We start from the raw sequence: 23,056 nt of genomic DNA on the forward strand, positions 1-23,056 counted from the left end.
AGCCTCAGACCAATACTTTTTGAGTTATGTAAAAAAAACTACAGGGGGGGGTCAAATTGACCCCCCCCCCCCAGCAGGAATAGGGTTAAAATACTAAAATAATTTTTGACAAGAAACTTGAACTCCAAAAACTACTCTTCCAAAGCAATACTCGACTGCATACCACCAGATCTGAATTGTGGCGGATTTATAAATTAAGGAATTCTCGGATTTACTAATTTTTACAATCTTTGCATGAGAACCATAGGAAATATCAAAGAAGGATATCATTTCTCTTCCCAACCAGAATATCCAGGGGGTGGGCTTCTTCTCTTCCTCCATTGATAAAGATATTTGTAAATGTTTTTCTAAGTCATATAAAATTCAGCCTTATCAGCAAAAAACTTATAACAGTTAAAGTACTTTTAGAAAGTGCTATTATTTATTTATAAATTAATTTGTTTGTGTTTATCGTAAAAGTCAGTTTAGTATAATCTGTTATCAGTGTTGTTTGAAAATAAAAATAAATAAAAATGTATGGATTGAGATTCTTAATATTATTGTTTTTTCTTACATATAGTTCAAGCAAAAGGTAAAAAGAAAAAGAAGTAACTTTTTTTCTGATTATATAATGATTTATATAAATACCAGGCTGTTAGGGCACTTCGCACCCATATTCTATTTCAACTTTTAATTGTATCTCTTAGCATCTTCTCTTTGTACAAAAACAAAAAAAAAGCAGATCTCATATAAATTTTTCACGCATATTCAAAACTATACAAAAATAAAAAAATTTAACACACATTTTTAAAATTTTGATCATTCATAAACCTTCCCTGAGGTCACGTGAGGTCCCACACAAAATTTGGGCACGATCCTGTCAGCCGTTTTGACGTTTATTGGATACAAACAAACAGACAGACAGACAAGCTAAATTTATGTAAAGATATCCGTTTTTTGTTATACATTAAAAATGTCTAATGAAATTCTTTTAACAAGCTAATTTTTTCTCCTTTTTTTTAGATCACAAGGTTATTCTGATCCTGTATGTCAGGTAGTATACTTAAAGTTCTTTTAATTGTGACCTGACTCATTACCATACCTTATAATCTTTTGTTTAAGTAAAAATTGCAGATCAATAAAATTTTGCATAAAAATTGACGATTTTCAATTTCTCATATAATTGATAAAATTAATTTGTTTTTAAAATAGAGAAAAGACAATATATTCCTTGGTATATGGTTCGAAGGATACCACGTTGTGAATTTCAAATGAAACTCTTTAAATGGGGGAGGAGAAATCATTGCTTCTTTAAAAACAATGGATTAAATAAACACAGATAATTTGAAAAATAATGAATTATTTAAGAAAAAAAATCAAAGATTGCATGTTTTGGAAATTAATGTAAATATTTCAATATTCTTTCAAATTTTAAATTTAAAAAACCGGAAATAAGGATCCTCCATGTTAAACCGGAAATAAGGATCCTCCATGTTAAAGGAGGCTTTTGAACTTAAGGGGGGTAAAAGTAAAAGTAACATTTATTTCAAAATTGAATAAGATTAAGTTACAGGTGCTCAGAACTTCAAGGAAATAAAAAGAATTTGTAAAATGTCGTCTTCTTAACTTACTGATAATGTGCTGGAATACTGCAGATATTTATAACTGTTCCAACATCGCCTGCTTTTTTAAGTTAGGTATAATATTATAAAAACTGTTGTCAAGACGACATTTTATAAATCTTATCAATGTTTTCGAAGTTCTGGTTTAAACTGTAAAATATCAGGATGACCGGATTGTTTTGGTTCAACTGTTTGAGTGGAGTTGGGCGGATGTTGCTGAAGAATGTGAACAATATTTAGGACCTAAAGGGTTTTGTGCAGTTCAGGTACATATGTTGTCAGCTAATCAACAAGTTTTTTAAGTAGTAACTAACTGTTCGTCTATGAAACAACTGCATGGTTAACGCCTGCAATTTGAACCTGGCATGTATTTCCCGGTTTTTAGGTTTGGTAGGATGAATATATTTGAAATTCTACAAAAATTTTTGAAAACTTTGTTTGGAGATTCAAGAAAATGACAATTTTAATGTATTTTCGACCTAATTAAAATACCAAGGACAGTCCACGACAATTGTTCAGAAAGTGTTATTTGTAGAAAACTTCTTTATCTGGGTAGATTTTCAAATACAAATATTTCTACTTGAATTTTGTAATTATGTATTATATCATACTTAATAATTCTATATTTTATAAAGGTTTCACCTCCAAATGAACATGTGGTTGGAAAATCTTGGGAAACAAGGTAAAAAATTGATTTATAGTACTCATACTCAATTCCCCTGACCCTTCAGTAAAAAAAAAATAAACCTAAAGTCTGACCGCGTCAACCTTGTTGCACCGGCAAGTCCTATTGAGTGTCTGCTTCATTTACCCAATGTCTGGGCGATACAGTACAATCTGGAACCGGAAAGGTTGACCCGGCTCGGACATTCAAATGTACTACGGCTGTCCGTGTCGTACTCGGGAATGTGTTACAATTGACGGGGCTTAAATTTGTTCAACTCAGGCACTCTTTGGGCCCAACACTTCCAGCTGTAACCCCTGGTTTTAACAAATGCATAAACATTCACAGGATTACTAACAAATGATGAGACTTCATAATTAAGAGACAACTGTATTGAATTCATATTGTCTTTTTCCTTATGATTCCCAGCAGCTGTAAACTTGTTTCTTTCTTTGTCATAACAAATTAATAAAAGAATAAAAAGACAAATAATCTAACCAATATTTACAAAACTTAGTTTGATCTGAAGATCTACAAATTTCAAGAGTTTCAGGTCGTCTTTACAGTCTCGACCTGTGAGGGTAACCCCTGTACTTCAGAGTTGACTAGTTAAAATCGGTGATAGTTTTGTTAATCATATCATCTACTTAATTTTGATCATGAGATTTGAGGATGATATTTTTGTGTTGAATATTTACAGTTTGGCATAAGAAGATTCGTTACACAAGCCGGCATAAGACTCCTAAGCTTAGCCTAATATTCAACTCAAACGTTTTGTCCTTTGATCATGGGAACGTTTTTATCAAGAACAAGCTAAGCTCAGGATAAGTTCCTTAACCCTATCATGATTGGGGGGGGGGGGTTCCACCCCCTTGTGGCTTCTTCCGAATAACTTTAAAATGGCTTACATTAGAACACTTTAAACTTCTTTACTTTTTCAATATCATAGTTGTAAACAAACTTTGCTAATTTTTTTATGCATAGGGTAGGGTTAGGAAAGGTCAAATGGCGAGTCGGTGTTTATAAAAAAATTAGAAATAATCAATAACTTTTTTAATTTAGCTACAAGGCTTAGACTTATATATTTGAAAAGGCATTGATAAATAGATATGATAACATGCGTCATATGTTAATATTAATATTTGTCAAAAATAAAATAACTATTTTTGAAAAAGTTTTAAACTTTTAAATTTTTTTTTAAATCCTCTCTTACACCCTAACCCTTAAAGTTAGAAGTCTAATTTTTTTTCATTGAGCAGGCCTTGAACAGCTGGACGAGGGTCATGTATTACACTCCCCTATCTCAACTATAAGGGCAAAATCAAAATCTATATTAAACAAAAATAGCCCAATCGGGATAGGGTTATAAGGTTAAAACCCTGTTCTCAACCTGTGTCTGTAATTGGTGAAATGTTGGGGCTTCAATTGATCGGATATTTCTATCCCTTAAGTCTAGATACAAAATTTAGGAAATTAATTAGAAAGTTCTTGTTTGGTTTTATCTCGACCATTTTTGATAGAGATTCTTTAATAAAAACTGTATTAAAGGAACTGATAGTGTAATTTACAATGGTACCCTTTAAAGGTTTGTCTTACCAAGAATGAATTCACTGTTTATTTTTATTTATCTCTGCAAAAGTGACTTGCAAATTTCTTGATTATAAGCAGCAATGGAGAAATTATCAAAACACTTTTCTAGCCAAAAAACGACATCATCTTCCATTTGTTTTTATCTAATTATGGTTTCATGGGTAACTGTTATGAATATCGGGCATTGTCATCTTATCATGGTCACTAAAAATTACTCTTACAATACCTTTAAACAGCAGATATATTCTAGATATCAGCCGGTGTCCTTTAAGCTTGAATCTAGATCTGGTAGCAAGGCTGAGTTCCAAGATATGGTCCATCGTTGTTCAGCTGTTGGAGTCAACGTTGTGGTTGATGCAGTTTTCAACCATATGTACGTAAAGATTTTTTTTTCAGTTAAACAATTTTTTATGAGTGTGCTAAGGAATTGAGTCTTGCCACAAATTCAAATTTTCTAAGTCCCATATCTTTCATACCTAATCATGAAAACTTTTGATATTTCAAACTTAGATTATTTGATCTAACAGAAATCTTAGTTTGAAATATCTAAGGTCTATAACATAGGATTGCAAAGATTTATGAATTAGAAAATCAAAGTTTGTGGCAAAGACTCAACTCCTTCGTATGATAAAGGAGGGCGGGCACAATATTAATCTGAACTGTAAATAATGTTCGTTTGCTGTCTTTACAGTCTATTCCTCTAAATTTTGAATTAAAATATGCTCTCAGGTATAAAAATTGCAAATGCAAAAATTATAAACAAATGTAAAGAAATGTTCAAAGGGCCTCCATTAATGAAGCTGGTTATGGGACAGCAAATTCCTCATTTGATGGAGCTAAACAGATATTTCCTGGAATCCCATTTTCCAAACAGGTTATTTTAACATTACTTATATAGACTAGATATAAATATTATATATTTTAACATTACTTATAGACTAGATATAAATATTATATATTTTAACATTACTTATATAGACTAGATATAAATATTATATATTTTAACATTACTTATATAGACTAGATATAAATATTATATATTTTAACAATACTTATAGACTAGATTTAAATATTATATATTTTAACATTACTTAAAGACTAGATATAAATATTATATATTTTAACATTACTTATAGACTAGATATAAATATCAAATATTTTAACATTACTTATAGACTAGATATAAATATTAAATATTTTAACATAACTTATAGACTAGATATAAATATTATATATTTTAACATTACTTATAGACTAGATATAAATATTAAATATTTTAACATTACTTATAGACTAGATATAAATATTAAATATTTTAACATAACTTATAGACTAGATATAAATATTATACATTTTTTGCTCCATTTTTGAGACTTTGAGAACAGTACGCAAAAAAAAACAATGTTTATCAATCTACGTGTCCTACAGTAACAGTAGCTAGCTAATAATACTATGGCGGCAGCTCCTCTTCGCTCGGCAAATTGAAAAAAAAACTGACAGGACATGAATCATATGTATAAATAGCCAGGGAGTTGAGAACTCTAGCATGAAAACAAGGAACACACCCTCAACTAAGCTTTCGGTGTGGTCTACAGTAATTTGCAGTACACTGACCGAAGATATAGTAGCGTTTAGTGGAGAGTGATGTTTAGTAGCGGACATTAGATGAGCTGTATAGTTAATTGAGATGGTTATATCTTTTTTGGTTGAGAGGATTGATATATTAAGACCAATCAGGAGTTAGGAATCAATGCATTGACAGATTGAAATTTGTTTTATTTCAAAGATTTTAACATTTAATCCCTAGAAATCAAAAGTTTTGTTTGGTCATAAAATTTTGAATTTGTATCCAAGTGATATCCTAACCAAAGTTTTGACCCCAGAACATTCATTTAAACTGTTCTTTTTTCTAACATTTTCATACAGCTTGTTTTTTTAGGACTTTCATCAGCCAATTTGTGAAATACTAGACTTCAACGATACGGCACAAGTGAATCCATTATTATTTTCTTAATTATGATGTTTAAAGGGAGTTTTCATGAAAAAAAGTCGAAAAATACCAAAGAATCAGTTTTGTCAATTACCACTATGTCAACAGGCATAAATTTACCACAATGTACTGTACATCCTAGTTGAGCACACTTGTTAGGTTTTCATACTTTCCGATCATATTGTTTCCGAACTGTGTACTGCAGTTGCATACTGCATATTGATGTTTGAAACCAGGTTAAAATTGTAAAAAAAATAAGATAAAGACACGTAGACGTACTTTAAAGAAAAATACAAAGGGTAGATATTATTGGGGGGGGGGATCATTGTTATCTAATGATTCTTTAAAATGGACTTTAAGTCTTCTAAGAAGTTCAAAAATAAAAAATTCCTGTTTTCATTGGAGACCCTCAGGTTTTCATTTGAAACCCCAAACTTTCCGCACGTTTTAAACCCCAAATTTTCATTGGAGACCAACCCAAGATTTTCATTAAAGATTCTCAACTTTTCTTCGGAGACCCCAAACTTTTTTTTGGAGACCCCAAAATTTTCTTTGGAGACTCCAAACTTTTCCCCAGGGACTCTAGATTTCCAATAGAGACCCACAGATTTTTATTGGAGACCCCAAGCTTTTCATCTGAGACCCAAGATTTAAGTGGAGAAACCCCTGATTTTTATTGGAGACCCCGAGCTTTCCTTCTGAGACCCAAGATTTTTAGGGAGAAACCCCAAGATGTTCATTGGAGACCCAAAACTTTTTGTTTTAACCCCAAATTTTCACAGATATAAAACAGAGCCCCCCAGATCTCCAATGAAAATTGGGAATTTAAAACAAAAGTTTGAGGTCTCCACTGAAAATCTTAGGGTTTCAAATGAAATCGGGGGTTCAAAAAATTAAAATTTTGGGGTCTCCGATGAAAATATTTGGGTTTCCAATGTAAAGATTTGGGTCTTCAATGAAAAGTTTGTGGTCTCCAACAAAAAACTGGGGATCTCCAATTAAAATCTGGGAATGTCCGATGAAAATATTAGGGTCTCTGATGAAAATCTGGGGGTCTCTGATGAAAATCTGGGGGTCTCTGATGAAAATCTGGGGGTTTAAGATAAGACAGTGATGGGGTCTCTGATGAGACAGTCATGAAAGGGGGTCTCTGATAGTACTCCAATGATGATTATTTCATCCTCGACTCCCACATTGACCTTTTCAAGAAAAATGATAAACGGAAATTTACAGGCCATAAACACGTAATTACAGTCGCAAATATATATTTGAAATTTCAACATTAAACAATATGAAAATTCAGACACATAGAAAACATTAAAAATTTCTGGTCAGTTTTCATACAAATCTTTCTTTACAAAAACTGTCCATTTATTCACCTAAAAAATGTATATTGTATTGTGTAAACGAAATTTGTATTAAAAAGTCAAATCAAAATTACTGAAAATTTCAAAAGTGTTCCTAACTGTTCAGCGTACATATTTGGGCCAGTTGACATAATGGTAATTGACAAAACTGATTCTTTGGGAAAAATATTCAATGGTGATTGCTACTAATCTGGCACTGAATTTTCGAACATTCCTGGAAAATATGAAAATGTCGTCTTCATTATCAATAATCTTTGAAACAGGAATGAATGTTTTCAACTGTATATGAATGCGCTGAAAAAAAATCGATGATTATAGTTTGTAATATCTGAATGATTTGTTTGGAATTAAATTGATTCTTTTACGATAGGAGTAAAAAATTTCAACTTTCTGAACTTGTATGGAAGTTATGGTCTTTGGTATGAGTTGAGTCGTTTTTAATAATTTTCTCCTTATATAGACAACAGATAGAAGTAGGATTAGTAGCAATCACTATCAAATATTTTTCAACATTTTTCGTAAACACTCCCTTTTAGATAATCAGAATTATTGGCATTTGCTCCATTGGTCATACTCAATTTGTAACTTGTATCTTATGGGAACCCCTTCTTCTAAGATACTTAATAATCTAAGATCTATTTTTAGATCCGGAATTGTTACAAAAACAACTACAATGATTTGTATGGAAGTAAGAGTTTTGTTAGAACTACCATTGCTGAATTTCTTCAGGTCAGTTTCTGGAATCATAAATAACTTAAAACAGGGGAAAAAACTTTATAGAATATGAAATATGTGTGCATTTAATGGAGATATAGCTCTTTTCTAATGAGCTAAGTTGTTGCTCAACACCACCACCTCCTCCCTATTCTGGCCCTAGAGAGGGTTTAACCTTAGTATATTCTTTAATTCTTCTTGGACATATATAATGCACTAAGCTATCAGAGCGCTTCTAGTTAAACTTTGTCACTATAATAAAACAATAAGAAAAAAGTTTAAATTTAAAATTAGTTTTTTACTGGATTTTCAAAATCTTTCGAAAATCAAAAATCGAGACAACCTTTTGTAATTTTAATGATCTATAAACCTTTCTTGGGGTCAGGTAAGGTCCCACAAAAAATGGGCTCAATATGCTTCGCCGTTTGGACTTTAATTGGACACAAACAGACAAATGAATACACAGAAACCCAGACAAGCAAAGTATATAGATAGAAGAGGTTCCAAGAATCATGTAACCTCAACTAATTCATAAGCTAAGGATAAAACATCTTTATACAGATAAAGGCAAGCAATCCAACAGAAAAAAGGAATATTAAATTCAAATTTATGACATTTTTTCAGGACTGTATTGATATTGGTGTAAAAGGATTTAAAATTGACTCAGCTAAGTACATGGACCCAATTGATATAGAGGTACGCAAACTTGGAAAGTTATGATGCAGGATGTCCCAAAAAATGAATGACAATATTAAGATCTTCTTTGAATTCAACCATGTAAAAACTGATTTCAAAAGTCATAATATTACAGTACAACAGTAAGTGATTAAAACAAAAAAAAAACCCTAAAAATTCTAAACTTTAGCAAAGCAATCAAAAAATTCTGGGAATTACATATTTTTTTTAAATCTAAGTACCATTATTCAGGCTACATAATCTTTATATTTAGGAAATTTTGATACAAATTGAAGATTTTGGCCCTGATGGCATATTTTTTATAAATGAAGTTGAAGACTTTGGTCTTGACTCGGTGAATTTGACTGAATATTACGGTGTTGGGAAAACCACAGAGTTCAGATATGGATTAAAGGTTAGATTAGTCACCTTTTACAAACTAGGGTAGCCATTCAGTCTTCAGTTGCAGATGCCTTACAAAAGCCCCTGGGCATCTGTTTAACAGAATTAAGGTTGCACAATAGCCAATGCATACACCCCTCATTATTTCTGCAAGTAAAGTAACAGCTCAACCTTAACCTTTTTCATTCTAGGTCTAAGTGTTAATCAACCTTTGAAACGTAGGATTCTTTCCTCGCTAGTTACCACCTTTAATTACCTTAGATTTCTGAGATCATCAATGCTGGAGAAGATTTTGGTTTACTATCATCTATATATGATGAAGCTTCAGGAATGGCAGATCCAGATCATGCTGTTGTTTTCATTGATAACCATGAAACTCAAAGGGATGATAAAATGAACATTCTGACTTTTAAGGTAGCTAATATTTAGGAGAACCTTTGGTTAAACTTATGCAATTCCTATTTTTGTATAGGACCCATTGAAATACAAAATGGCATCAGCATTCATGCTGGCGTATGATTATGGCTTCAAACGAGTAATGTCAAGCTATAAGTTTAACAAATCAGATCAGGTGGGTATAAGTTATGAATGCCATAGCAAGAATTATTTCATGCTTAATTAAATCAGAATATTAAGGGTTTAGTTTAGGCTAATGATTATCTACAATTACTTTGCAGGATGGTTAAGGGAATTTTAACTTGCTAAGGCTTCTCAAGACCAATTTTGCATACAAAACATAATGCATGCAAAATTGGTTGACGGTAAAGCAAAATTAAGTAAAGTAAAGAAAAAGTTTTAAGTTCCTGATAAATGGTTGTACACAATTTTATCTTTTTTAGAGATGACAAGAACAAATTTACTAACAGGTCTTTATTTATCTTAACTCGGCAATGGAACTTTAAATAACTTCACATTCCAATGTTTGGGGAATCATGGATTGGTGATATTGGTAAAAAGGCAGTATAATTAATTATTAATTCATAATTCTTATATATTTCATTCGGGTGCAGGGCCCACCAGATAACTCTACCAAAAACTGTACTGGAGAAGAATGGGTGTGTGAGCATAGGTAAGTGTTGAAATAATTCTTAGATGTAAAAAATCATAGCCATTGAAGGAAAAGCCAAAGGACAGAACTTTTAGCAGAAATAGTGATAATCAAGAACTCCATAGCTTGCTTAATCCAGCTTTAACTCATATAATATCCTAGATGGAACTCAATTGGGAACATGATCAAATTTGCCAACAGAGTTCAAGGAGAACCAGTAGAAAATTGGGAGGCAAGGATCGATTATGTTTCTTTTTCAAGGTAAGTTGATCAATCCATTTCAGCGGTGTGGTAACAGTTCGCCCAATAACGTTTCACCCAAAATAATGTTTCACCCAAAATATTGTTTCACCCAAAATACATTTCACCCAATCACGTTTCACCCAAACTACACTAACTTAAGAGTTTCACCCCCCAAAAAAAAATCTTGCAAAATTTATTTTGACTTTTTAAAAAATATCTCTTTTAATTTATTAAAATTGTATAGATAAGGTTACAGATATTCTAATTACTGCTCAATTTATGCATCCTCTCGGAGTCCAAACATGAAGTTGACATTCATGGCTATTTTGATCAATAAGAATGGGCTTCCCCCTTTTTTAGGAGATGTACTTAGCTACATGTAACTGTGCCGCCATGGTCAGATAAAATATGGTTTTGCAGATTTCGAACAAAAAAGTTACGGATGTACAACAATTTGCATTAATATATTTGTATATATGAGTCAACCCACTCAGATTAGATTTTTTTTAACCAATCTAAAAACATTCCCACAATTATCTTGTTTTTCCCAATCAAAATTTGAGGCAAATTGGTCCAGGGGTTTTGAGTTATGATCGGAAATCATAAATCATCAGCAATGTATGTTTCAGAAAAATAGAAAGAAATGGGGTGAAACTCTTCAATAAGTGTAGTTTGGGTGAAACATAATTTGGGTTAAACGTAGTATTGGGTGAAACGTTATTTTACCTAAAATTGGCTGAAAAGTTTTTGGGGAAACGTGATTGGGTAAAACGTTATTGGGCTAACTGTTACCACACCATTTCAGCCTGTCTTGAATGAAAGCAATTTAAGTAGAAAATTAACCCTAGATAGATGTAAAGAATTCTGTAAAATTTTATCATGTTCGTTGAATTTTATGAAATATCATATTACTATATATTACAATATTTTTGTTGATTTCATTCAAGATTATTTCAATATTTTCTAATAAATTTTTATTTTACTTCAGAATTTTACTGCATGCAAAATTATTAATTGGGAAGTTGCTATTGGGGAAAGAAGTGACCAGGGAAATTGTGTTTTGGAAGTTGTGTTAGGGAGATTGTTGATGGGGAAGTTGTGATGGGTAAATTACCTAACACCACTTGTATAAGGGGTGAATCATTATCAGATTAAAAATCAACTTAGTTTTTTTATCAATAGCGCCATTTTTGACGAAATGGGTTAGTTTTTTTGTTGTATTTGACTAGTTATATTACTTTGTAGCATTAGCAACATAATCTTTTTTAGAGGTAAAATTGCTTATTTTGCAATGGGTAACCTTGGTCTGGTTATGGACACAGGACTGCCAGATGGTAACCATTTAAATAATAACATGAAATTTAGTTTGACTCGTTCATTACCAATTATTCAACATAAAACTGTTGAGGGTCAAATTTTACTTTAAGCCTGTTGCACATTGAATGGCCAAACCAATTTCCTACAATGGTAGGTGATAATATCAATACAATGAAGACAAATTTTGATTCCAATTTTGAATTAAATTAAGCTGTTAAACAGTATGGATACCCATAAACATATTAAAGTCAAGTTAAAGAAGTTTCTCTTTGATTTATTTTAAACTTATTATTCGAAAAAAAAGGCTTTAAAAATTTAATTAAAAAGTTGTCCTTATTGTTTTGATGTAATTGTCTACTATTGTAGATAATGAGAATTTATATCTTTAATTTTCTTTACTTCAATTATTTAGGGCAATACTGTGATATAATATCTGATTGTAAACAAACTATTGAAGTAGTAAATGGGAAAGCATCCATTTCTGTGTTTAATGAAACTGAACCAGTTGTAGCATTATGTGTTGATTGTGGTTTCTTGTCTGTTGAACCATCAACCACAACAACTACTACAACAACCACAACAGCTACAACAACTACAACAACTACAACAACTACAACAACTACAACAACTACAACAACTACAACTACTACAACAACCACAACTACAATAACTACAACAACTACGACTACTACAACAACTTCAACTACAACAACTACAACAACCACAACTACAACTACAACTAAAACTACAACTACAACTACTACAGAAACAACAACAGCAACAACAACAACAACAACAACAACAACAACAACAACAACAACAACAACAACAACTACAACAACAACAACAACAACAACAACAACAACAAAAACTACCAATCCAGTCACTGCACCATCAAACTGCTGCAAGGCATTAAAGATTACTAGTAGTGGAGGTAATTTTGAAACATACAATTCAATAACATATCCAAATTCTTAATTGTCAACTAATTTAGGAATACTGGAATATTACCCTGAATTTTTGGGAATCTACAGAATTTATGGTAATATTGTCAAGTAGATAGTATTTATTATGAATATTTCAAGGTCCTGTAAGACTAGTTATATTTTTATCAAACTTTACCTTAATAAGCTTTCCACTAAAAAACTTGCTAAAATAAAAGGTTTTGGAAACTTATAGATGGTTCAAATTAGAATAATAGAAATGAAAAATAAATATTAAATAAAAATCTAAAATGTTTCAATTTAGACACTAATAACTGGTTTGTAGGTGCTGATAATGACAGAGGAGTGTATAAACATGAATCAATACTCCACACTACAAAATTTTTGCATTTTACTGAGGGTAAATACAATTCTGAAGAATTTTAAGTGACCCTCCATATATAGAGTGCCATGTGTTATTTTCAAAGGTTCTTGTGAATATTTATCAAAAATGATGGAATTGTTTTTTTTCTGTCTTTGAGTGTATTTAATTTTAAAATTTTATTTTTTTCTCCAGTTGCATAAACGAGAAATGCAATAATCTATAATAGATAAAAAATGAGATCCCTCCATCTTTTTATTTAGTCAAAGGTTTAAAGGGTACGCATGTAAATAGATTGACACTTGAAATAATGTAATTTATGAATTTTCTTTTAAAGTTTTGATTTCTCATAGTTGTAAACAAATTTATCTAGCTAAAGTTATTTTTAGATAAACATTATAAATGGATAAGATGGACAATATCACTGGAGGATGATGACATATTTGGTCTTGCTGGGTAATTATAATTGACATCCTTCTCCTATAATCTGTAGTAGAAGGGATGAATTTTTCAGAAAATTGTGATAATGATATTTAAAAAATATTAAACCATACAAATCTTGACCGACATTAACTCTTTATTCATTCAAAATGCAACTGCTTTCAGAGTCCATAATTTGTTTCAAAAAAAAACATTTTTTTTCATTCACGAATGTTTACAAAAATTTACAAGACAAAACTGTGCAATTAATTTTTCTTCTCAAAACTTTAAAATTGGAATGAAAATTAGAATCTCTGATGATGCCGAGTGTGTGGAGAATGTTGGTTACTTACCAGGAGTTAGTTGGGAATATGAACTTCCTGGAGATGGTTGGTATCCTGATAACACGGTCACTAACATGTGTCACGAGGTAAATATAAACTCCCCCACAAACAGTTGGTATTCTGCTAACATGGATACCATCTTGTGTCACAAGGTACATATGAACTCCCAGGAAACGGTGTGTATTCTATTAACACAATTACCATCTTGTATCATGAGGTACTTACCAACTACCAGGAGAAAGTTAGTATTCTGAATACACAGTCAACATCTTTTGTCATAGGTAAATATGAACTACCGGGAGACAGTTGGTATTCTGATAACATGATTACCATCTTGTGTCATGAGGTACGTACGAACTACCAGGAGTAAGTTGGTATTTTGATAACACAGACACCATCATGTGTCACTAGGTAAATATTAACTCTCAGGAGAGGGTTGGTATTATGATAACACTGTCACCATCTTTTGCCATGAGGTATATATGATCATTCCTGTGATAGTTAGTATTTTGATAATATGGTCACCAATTTCTTGTGTCATGAAGTAAATATGAATTACTTGGAGACAGTTGGTATTCTGATAACACGGTCACCATCTTGTGTCACAAGGTAAATATAAACTCCCCGATGGTAGGTATTCTGATAACATAATCACCATCAGGGGCCATATTTCTTCCTCCCTCCTTTGGCCCTCAATTATTCAATTCCCCCTCCCCCCATTTCTTGTTATATATTGTTAGGTGCCCCTGACATTAGAAAAAACTTGTTTTGATTATTTTGCTTTGATGTAAATAATATATTTCCTATGAAAACGATGATACATCGATTGGACTAATAGCAAATTGAACTGAAATTGTTCATTGGAGGAAAGTCTGCTGTTCACAAATCGGTATTTAGTCCATTTGAACATTTGTACACATGAATGAATAACAAACTTAATTATTTTTAATTTAACTATTTTTTTTTAATCTAAAATATATTTTATCATACCAAACTTTACAGGAGGTAATTTTTGTAAAATTTTTAAATTAGTTCAATAAAACAAATATTTCTTCAAAAGGACTTTATTTCGTCTAAATGAACGAAAGTTTTATCGATCATGGGTCAGTGGTCCAATTGGTATTACACCATAAAAATAGTTTTATTTTTAGGAGGAAGAACAAATTGATGCTGACACGAATAAATAAAACATCATTGTGTACAAAAAATTAGTACAAAATAAAAATTATAAAAATGACAATGTTTTAAGAAACTCAATAAAGTTGAGAAATGTTCAAGACTTTTCTGAAACGATTAATTAGAAATATAATAATTCTGAAAACGTAACCATCCAAATGGATGATTTCAAACGTCGACTAAAAGTTTGCTCTCAAACTCAGTAATTATACATCATATAAAAACGATTTATATGTCTCAAATGAATCCTAAAAATGTCTCATAATTCAAGTACCATAAATTGCCGGTCACCCCCTTTAAAGACTTTGTCGACGATTTTCAGTGACCTTAGCTCCATTTACAGAGTTGCATGTCCTATTCACTATAGTACTCCATAAACCTTTTTTAGAGTACAGATTCACTATGGTACCCTACAAACCTTTGTCAGAGTACAGATTCACTATGGTACTCTATAATCCTTTGTTTTAATACAGATTCACGATGGTACCTTATAAACCTTTGTCAGAGTACAGATTTATGGTACCCTATAAACCTTTGTCTGAGTCAGATTCACTATGGTACCCTATAAACCTTTGTCTGAGTTCAAATGATGAAGTAATGAAATCCCTCCCTTCTCCCAAATTTATAAAAGAGGTAAAGAACCAAACTGGGATAGGGTTTATGCAAACATTAAAATTACCTTTTTTCTATTTCATTATATTTGAGATTTATTCTTTCACGCATAAAAAAAATACAAGTCATAGATTAAATATATTTGGCACTATGTATAATTGATAAAAAAATTACAATATTGCATTTTTAATACATGTCAAAAATTCACAACTAAAGTTAGACAGAAGATGAAATACGTAATAGATTGATAAGAAAAATAGCAGAAATTAGAAAATAAAGATTCAACATATTTTTTTCCTGAATGCCCAGATTTTTTTTAACAAAGACAAAAACATAAACTGACTAATTCCCAACCCCTCGGACGACATTAAATAGTTATTTCTTTAAGCAAAGTTTACAGTAAAATGTTCTCAATTAACTTATTTAAGGGATTGTTTGACTTCTTCAAAATACTTACAATTAATTTTTGATATTATAAATAAATACTCGAAAATTGTTATTCAAGCATTAAATTTGCTGTCTCTCAAAAACATTTTATTTGTGATCCTAAATTTAAAAATCATTTTCAAATGAGTTAACAATCCCTTTGTTTGACGATTATGAAAAATGAGTTTGAATGACACATTTTTGGTCAAACAAAATTGACTTATACAAGTTGACTGAAAACTTGATTGACTAGAGAGAGCTAAAGAGTAAACTGACTATACAGGAATGAATGAAAAACACATGCGGATAAAAAATGGTTGAATTGTGAATTAAAACTAAATGGTTAAATCTCTACAATGGAACCAGAGAACTCAAATATAAGAAGATGTGTTTAAGAATCGTGTTTTGACGTTTAAATGTTAACGGTGTAAAGAGACCAATTTCACTAAATATTGATCTAATATTTGATTTGCAACAACATAAAATATACTTAAGCATTGCTATATTGTGTTCTTCCTATTCGATTGTTTTCTGGTTATCACTGTATGTATTTATTTTCCCTGCTGATATTGATGGTGAACAAATGGTTTGATCTGAGCACTGCCACTGTTGTAGGGGTTGTTGTAGGGGCTGTAAGGAGAAGGATTAGGGGCATAGGGTCCAGGACCAGATACATAAGGGGCAGGGCTAGCGACATAGGGAGCAGGAGTAGGGGCGTATGGTGCTGGCGCAGGGGAATAAGGCGTAGGCACAGGGGCGTAGGCTGGAGCCGCAGGGGCGTAGGCAGGCGCCGCATGGTAAGAGGCATGCTGTGGGGCAGCGTGGTGGGGAGCATGGGCATAATGATCTTCTTTCCAGTGGTAGAGATCAACCTTGGGGTTACTGATGGCATCACAGGGAACCAGAGGGTTTCTAAATACATAAATTGATTTATTGATGAATTGATTGATTAATGGATTAATTGATTAGTTAATTGATCTTTTAAATTCTATTTGATTGATCCATCAAATAATTAATTAATATATTGAATGAAAGCTTGATTAATTGATCAATATATTTTTGATTTATCAATGATTATGCTTACACAGCTGATGGTTTCCTAAAGGCCAAAGGCTGCATCTGCTTAACATAATCTCCATTGTCACAATGTACTCTGGCCAAACTGGCCTTTCTTATCTCAGCCAACTGGAGCTCAGAGAACTTGCCAGGGTTAGCAGAGCTGTCATAGTAAAACCTAAGAAGATAGATAGGTTAAATAAATATAGGTAGGAATGCTTGAAAGGTTGGTCGTTTGGTAGGTTGGTATGTTGGTAAGTTAGTAGGTTGGTAGGTAGGTAGATTGGTATGTTGATAGTTTGGTAGTTTGGTAAGTTGGTAGGTTGGTAAGTTGGTAGGTTGGTAGGTAGGTAGATTGGTATGTTGATAGTTTGGTAGTTTGGTAAGTTGGTAGGTTGGTAAGTTGGTAGGTTGGTAGGTAAGTAGGTTGTTAGATTGATAGTTTGGTAGTTTGGTAGTTTGGTAGGTTGGTAAGTTGGTAGGTTGGTAGGTTGGTAGGTTGGTAGTTTGTTAGTTTGGTAGGCCGGTTGGTAAGTTGGTAAGTTGGTAGGTTGGTAGGTTGGTAGTTGGTAAGTTGGTAAGTTAGTAGGTCGGTAGGTTGGTAGGTTGGTAGTTTGGTAGGTTGTTATTTTGGTGTAGGTTGGTAGTTTGGTAGGTTCGTTAGGTAGGTAGGTTGAAAGGTATAGTGGGTCAGGTAAGTATATAGGTTAATTAGGTAGGAAGGTATGTAGGTTAGGAGGTAGAAAAGTAGGTAGATTAGTAGAAAGATAGACAGGTAGCTAAGATAGGGAAAAGGATAATTCAGTTTGGAGTTTATGAAATGAATAAAAAATAAAAAATAATCGCTCTGAGCACAGAGTTTGTTATTCCTGCCATAAACTGCAGTACACTTTTTTTCTAAACAAAGATTTTATGGAATGTAGACGAAACTTTAAGTGACTCCATTTATAGTGATCACAGGGGCTTTTAACACTTCCACATTATTGATGATTACGAAAGATTTAAAAAGAGCACCGTTGTGAAAAACATGGAAAATCACATGAAATAACAATAACAGTCCCTGTACTCTATAGAGATTTCTAAAATAGAATTAAGTTATATAGGTTACCTATCTCCCTGCTGTAGACGCTTAAACTGATCTCCAATTATACACTGGAAAGTTGGACCAACCAAAGAACCTAGAAACAAGTTTTAAATTTTAAAAAATGGGAATTCATAAAAATTAAATTGAATTAGTTTGCGTATAAAATACCAATTTAGATGATTTTTTTAATATTAAAGTTTTCAGATTATTCAACATTAGTTTGGAGGAGTTTTGAAATATCAAAATTTGGAGGAGATTTGAAATATAAAAATTTAGAGGAGTTTCGAAATATCAAAATTTGGAGGAATTTGGAAATATCAAAATTTGGAGGAGTTTTGAAATATCAAAATTTGGAGGAGTTTTGAAATATCCAAATTTGGAGGAATTTGGAAATATCCAAATTTGGAGGAATTTGGAAATATCAAAATTTGGAGGAGTTTTGTAATATCAAAATTTGTAGGAATTTGGAAATATCAAAATTTGAAGAAGTTTTGAAATATCAAAATGGAAAAATTAGGCAAGGAGGCATATTAAATGTATAAAATTTGGAGGAGTTTGAAGGTTTTATGATTTGGAGAAGTATTGACATATTAAGATGTTGATAAAAATTGTGAGGAGTTTTAAAATATTTAAAATTTGAAGGATTTTGGGGGAAATAAAATATTGTTCAACCTGGAGCGGGAAGTTCACTGATCCCTCCGATGAAAAGGTCAATGTCGTCGACATTGTCGTAGATAAGCTTGAGCCTGTCGACAATCTTGGCTGGAATAAGGTCGACTAGGTAGTCGATACTCGCAACCCTCTTCAGACCACACAACTCACGGAAAGCATTGTAACCTTTCATATGAAGTATAGTTAAGAACAGCTTTGGCTCGAAAAAAAATGTTGACATAATTTTTAAACATTTTATGATGCTCTATTAACAATGCGGTACACTTCATTAAATCTTGATCTGAGCAAAAATAATAAAGATATTTGTTTTTCTAATTGAAAATCTTTTGTCTTAAGTTTAATTTCTCTGTAAAATTTCCTTTCTGTTTCATGTCGCAGAGAAGAATAATTTCATAATTTTTATTCAGATACAGGATTAATGAGTGCCTAATTGTAAATCGCACATCATACAATAGGGGGGAATAATTTGGTTGAGTATATAATGGCTTCTGTAAAAACACAAAGGTATATCCATGAATATCAGCATTATTTAATATGATTTTGTCGAACTTTAAAAATGAGTTATTATTAACGAGCGTTATTCATTACTTATCCTATTGTATTACTGAATGAAATCTCTAAAATATTGTTTTAAGATTGTATAAACCACTATGCTGAAGAGCTGAAGTGCCCGCCGTCCGCCGTGAAATTTAAAAATTTAGCCTAGCATTAGTAATTTGTTAACAGTTATGCTTAATCAGTGTAAGGGTTACGCCTCAAAGGGACTGTACGCGTAATTTCAAGTGACCCTCTTTTCAAAGACGACAATGCCCGATTCACAACGGTACACTTAAAAGCAAATTGTCTGATTTTGTAAACTAAATGTTTCAAATGTAGTTTCCCTTCAAAAGGGACTTGGACATTCCTACCGAAGGAAAACAAATTCTTAGAATAAAAATGTTTAAACCTAGAAAACCGACAATATCTACCACATTATTCATCAGATAAACTTTTTCAGAGTATCGTTGTGAAACGAGGACAGATTGAAGTTTTTTCAAAAAAAAAAATGCTTTGTTCCTTAACTAAACTATGCTCAGCTCTGGCCATATAGCTGCCAAGAGTAACCTTGTCCGTTGTGTTTATGAGATAGAATAAAAACCATGTTTATTTGACATTCAAACCATTATTTAGATTTTAACTTGAGACACTCTACGGGATGCACAAAAAATATAAAAAATTCGTCCTACAGGGTGTCACATAGAACGGGATTCTGACTAAAAAATAATAATTTTCACAATTCACGAAAAAGTCAATTTTGCAGGCAATAAGTTTCTTTAACATTTAATCGTCATTTTTCACAAGGTTCAACCCTTAAAACCAAACCTATCTTTGAAATTCATAACAGGATAAATAAATAAAACAATACTAATTCAACTGTATTCCCCATCAACTAGTTTTTTGTTGTTAACTATTAAACATTACTGTTTATGAATTAAATAGTGTTATATATAATTCAATGTCATTTCCACAGCTAGTCGTGCAGTGGTATTTGAGTACAGATGAAAGGATTGTTTATTTTCATATTTGTACTTTTTCATCCTTTATAAACAAATATAATGCTTTAAAAACAAACAACATACGCACAGTTTAAAGGAAAAAAAGTTAATTTAAACAAACTGTAAAAATAAACCTTATATAATATATTCTGTTCGAAATATCAGAATTAAGAATAGAATCTTAAAGATGTAACAATTTGTAAATTTTCTTAACATTTTATAAAAAATTCTAAGATTTTTTTTAAGTATGCAGCCCTCCCACCCCCCACATTTGTTTATATCATACGTACATATAAAATAATCCAACTGAAGTCTACGTGTCTTTCAGCTACTCACCCCCAATTTGGAAATATCAAAATTTGAAGAAGTTTTGAAATATCAAAAATTGGAGGAGTTTTGAAATATCCAAATTTGGAGGAATTTGGAAAAATATCAAAATTTGGAGGAGTTTTGAAATATCAAAATTTGGAGGAGATTTGAAATATAAAAATTTAGAGGAGTTTCGAAATATCAAAATTTGGAGGAATTTGGAAATATCAAAATTTGGAGGAGTTTTGAAATATCAAAAAAGACTATATAAAATGTCAGATTTAACATAAAAGCCAACGCTTAAAAACACTTTATGCAGTGCCTGGCATGGGTGTATACACTGTCTAGCACGTAATCAATTAAATTTTTAATTAAAATAAATGCGTTTGCGCATTTTCATGTTTTTAATTTCAAATCGTGACTTAACCGCTAGATAAGATGAGGTGGTTTACTAACAATTCTCTGAGAAAATTGTAATTTTTATCTGACAAAATCAAATTAGATTTTCAAATTTGTTCGTAAACTTTAACTGTAACCAGGAATATTTTTAGTACATTCTGTAATCTTTTTAGTAAACTGCAAATTAAAGCGATTTTTTAAGAAAATTCTTTCAGATAGGCTTAAAATGCGTTATGTAAACTCTTAAACCAAATTCTCGCGCAAAAGGATTGAAGTCAAATTTTTACTTTCTTTTGAAAGTCAAATTTAAAAAAAATTATCCATGGTATCGAAACCTAAACTAAGGTATATCAATTCAAATCAACATTGGGAATTTCTGATAAGAAAAATTTGTTCTCAGGATTCAAAGAAGTTTATAGAAGGATTTCGACACCACTGGAGACCACCGTTGGGATATTATTTCAAATTTACTGGAGGGCTTTGTATATATTTATGATTTACGGTTTATCACTTTCACAATGTGATTTAATTTCCACTAGAGGGATTCAGATATCCATTCAAGGGGTTATATTTCCACTGGATGGATTTAGATATCCATTTAGGGGGTTATATTTCCACTGGAGGGATTCAGATATCCATTCAAGGGGTTATATTTCCACTGGGGGGATTTAGATATCCATTTAGCGGGTTATATTTCCACTGGAGGGATTTAGATATCCATTTAGGGGGTTATATTTCCACTGGAGGGATTCAGATATCCATTCAAGGGTTATATTTCCACTGGGGGGATTTAGATATCCATTTCGGGGGTTATAATTCCACTGGAGGGATTTAGATATCCATTTAGGGGGTTATGTTTCCACTGGGGGGATTTAGATATCCATTTAGGGGGTTATATTTCCACTGGGTGGATTTAGATATCCATTTAGGGGGTTAATTTCAACTGGAGGGATTCAGATATCCATTCAAGGGGTTATATTTCCACTGGAGGGATTTAGATATCCATTTAGGGGGTTATATTTCTACTGGGGGGATTTAGATATCCTTCCAATGGTTTATCATTCCACTGAGGGGGATTCCGCTAATATTCTGTGTTTAGATTATTTACTTTCATTTGATAAATAAATGCTTGTATAATATACTCTGTATCCCATTTACGGTATTCAGGCATTGGCATGTCAAGCCCATCATAATAATCACAACAGGATAGATTGAGGTTGAGGACTAAGTTAGCAGATTAAATTACATATCGCGATACCAAAAAACTTATTCTATATTAAAAAACTTTAAATATTTAGTCAAGAATAAAATTTTTACATCTTCATTTAATATGATTGTGGATTATTTTAAGTAAACGCACTAGTGACACCTGTTGGTAAGTTTTAGAGTTAAAGTTCTAAAAGAGACAGAATTGTGTTCGTGAATTATCACTTTGAAGTTCCGCGGATTTTCAGTATTTAGACTTTATATTTAAATTACAGCAATTGATTTACAATAAAGCTTTTTTATATAATCGTTTTAAATAAAAGCAAAAAATCTAATTTGAAGTACCGTACTGTACTGTATAAGAATTCATTGTGTTATGCGATTTAGATATTTTAAAATTAGGGCTGTTTTAAACTATGCGGGTAGTATACATAATATCTTATTTCCAGGATGTCCTAATAAACGTGGAATTCAGAGATGATTTTGATATCGTCTTTGTAAACAATTGTTTGATTTAAAGAATAGTGATGCCTACTGGGAAAGCTATTATCTGTCTCCTTGAGTTCAGAACTTGTTTGTTTATGTTACAATATTGTCAAATTTCTACCTGATCTGTTATAATATTGTCAAATTTCTACCTGATCTGTTACAATATTGTCAAATTTCTACCTGATCTGTTATAATATTGTCAAATGTTTACCTGATCTGTTATAATATTGTCAAATTTCTACCTGATCTGTTAAAATATTATCAAATTTCTACCTGATCTGTTAAAATGTTGTCAAGTTTCTACCTGATATGTTATAATATTGTCAAATTTCTACCTGATCTGTTAAAATGTTGTCAAGTTTCTACCTGATATGTTATAATATTGTCAAATTTCTACCTGATCTGTTACAAT

General features: G+C 31.7%; 2 protein-coding genes across 2 annotated transcripts in view; one reads left to right on the forward strand and one right to left on the reverse strand.

The window, feature by feature from the left end:
• Window positions 1-463: 463 nt before the first annotated feature.
• Window positions 464-14,867, forward strand: LOC111718021 (alpha-amylase A). Its single transcript, XM_023493499.1, has 18 exons — window positions 464-571; window positions 1,003-1,033; window positions 1,766-1,867; window positions 2,237-2,283; window positions 4,106-4,228; window positions 4,639-4,729; window positions 5,795-5,845; window positions 7,858-7,941; window positions 8,551-8,622; window positions 8,876-9,016; window positions 9,265-9,417; window positions 9,476-9,574; window positions 10,014-10,072; window positions 10,214-10,312; window positions 11,564-11,628; window positions 12,024-12,273; window positions 13,646-13,766; window positions 14,832-14,867. The coding sequence occupies exons 1-18, from the start codon at window positions 513-515 to the stop codon at window positions 14,865-14,867; spliced, it is 1,683 nt and encodes a 560-aa protein (XP_023349267.1). The 5' UTR covers window positions 464-512.
• Window positions 14,868-16,429: 1,562 nt separating this feature from the next.
• The window catches only part of LOC111718024 (peroxidase), a gene marked incomplete in the record, with an annotated part of 22,296 nt that continues 15,669 nt past the window's right edge, over window positions 16,430-23,056 (reverse strand). Inside the window, 4 exon segments of the mRNA XM_023493501.1 lie at window positions 16,430-16,806; window positions 16,979-17,128; window positions 18,059-18,128; window positions 18,707-18,871. Coding sequence (XP_023349269.1) covers window positions 16,446-16,806; window positions 16,979-17,128; window positions 18,059-18,128; window positions 18,707-18,871 — 746 coding nt within the window.

The sequence above is a fragment of the Eurytemora carolleeae genome, unplaced genomic scaffold, assembly GCF_000591075.1.
Source record: "Eurytemora carolleeae unplaced genomic scaffold, Eaff_2.0 scaffold1442, whole genome shotgun sequence".
Classification (NCBI taxonomy): domain Eukaryota; kingdom Metazoa; phylum Arthropoda; class Copepoda; order Calanoida; family Temoridae; genus Eurytemora; species Eurytemora carolleeae.

What these genes read in the sequence shown, in the direction of transcription:
- LOC111718021 (XM_023493499.1), top strand. Translation starts at nt 513, where the DNA reads ATGTATGGATTGAGATTCTTAATATTATTGTTTTTTCTTACATATAGT. An exon ending in ACATATAGTTCAAGCAAAAG is followed by an intron (nt 572 to 1,002) that starts GTAAAAAGAAAA and finishes CCTTTTTTTTAG; the next exon opens with ATCACAAGGTTATTCTGATC. An exon ending in GAATCCCATTTTCCAAACAG is followed by an intron (nt 4,730 to 5,794) that starts GTTATTTTAACA and finishes TTGTTTTTTTAG; the next exon opens with GACTTTCATCAGCCAATTTG.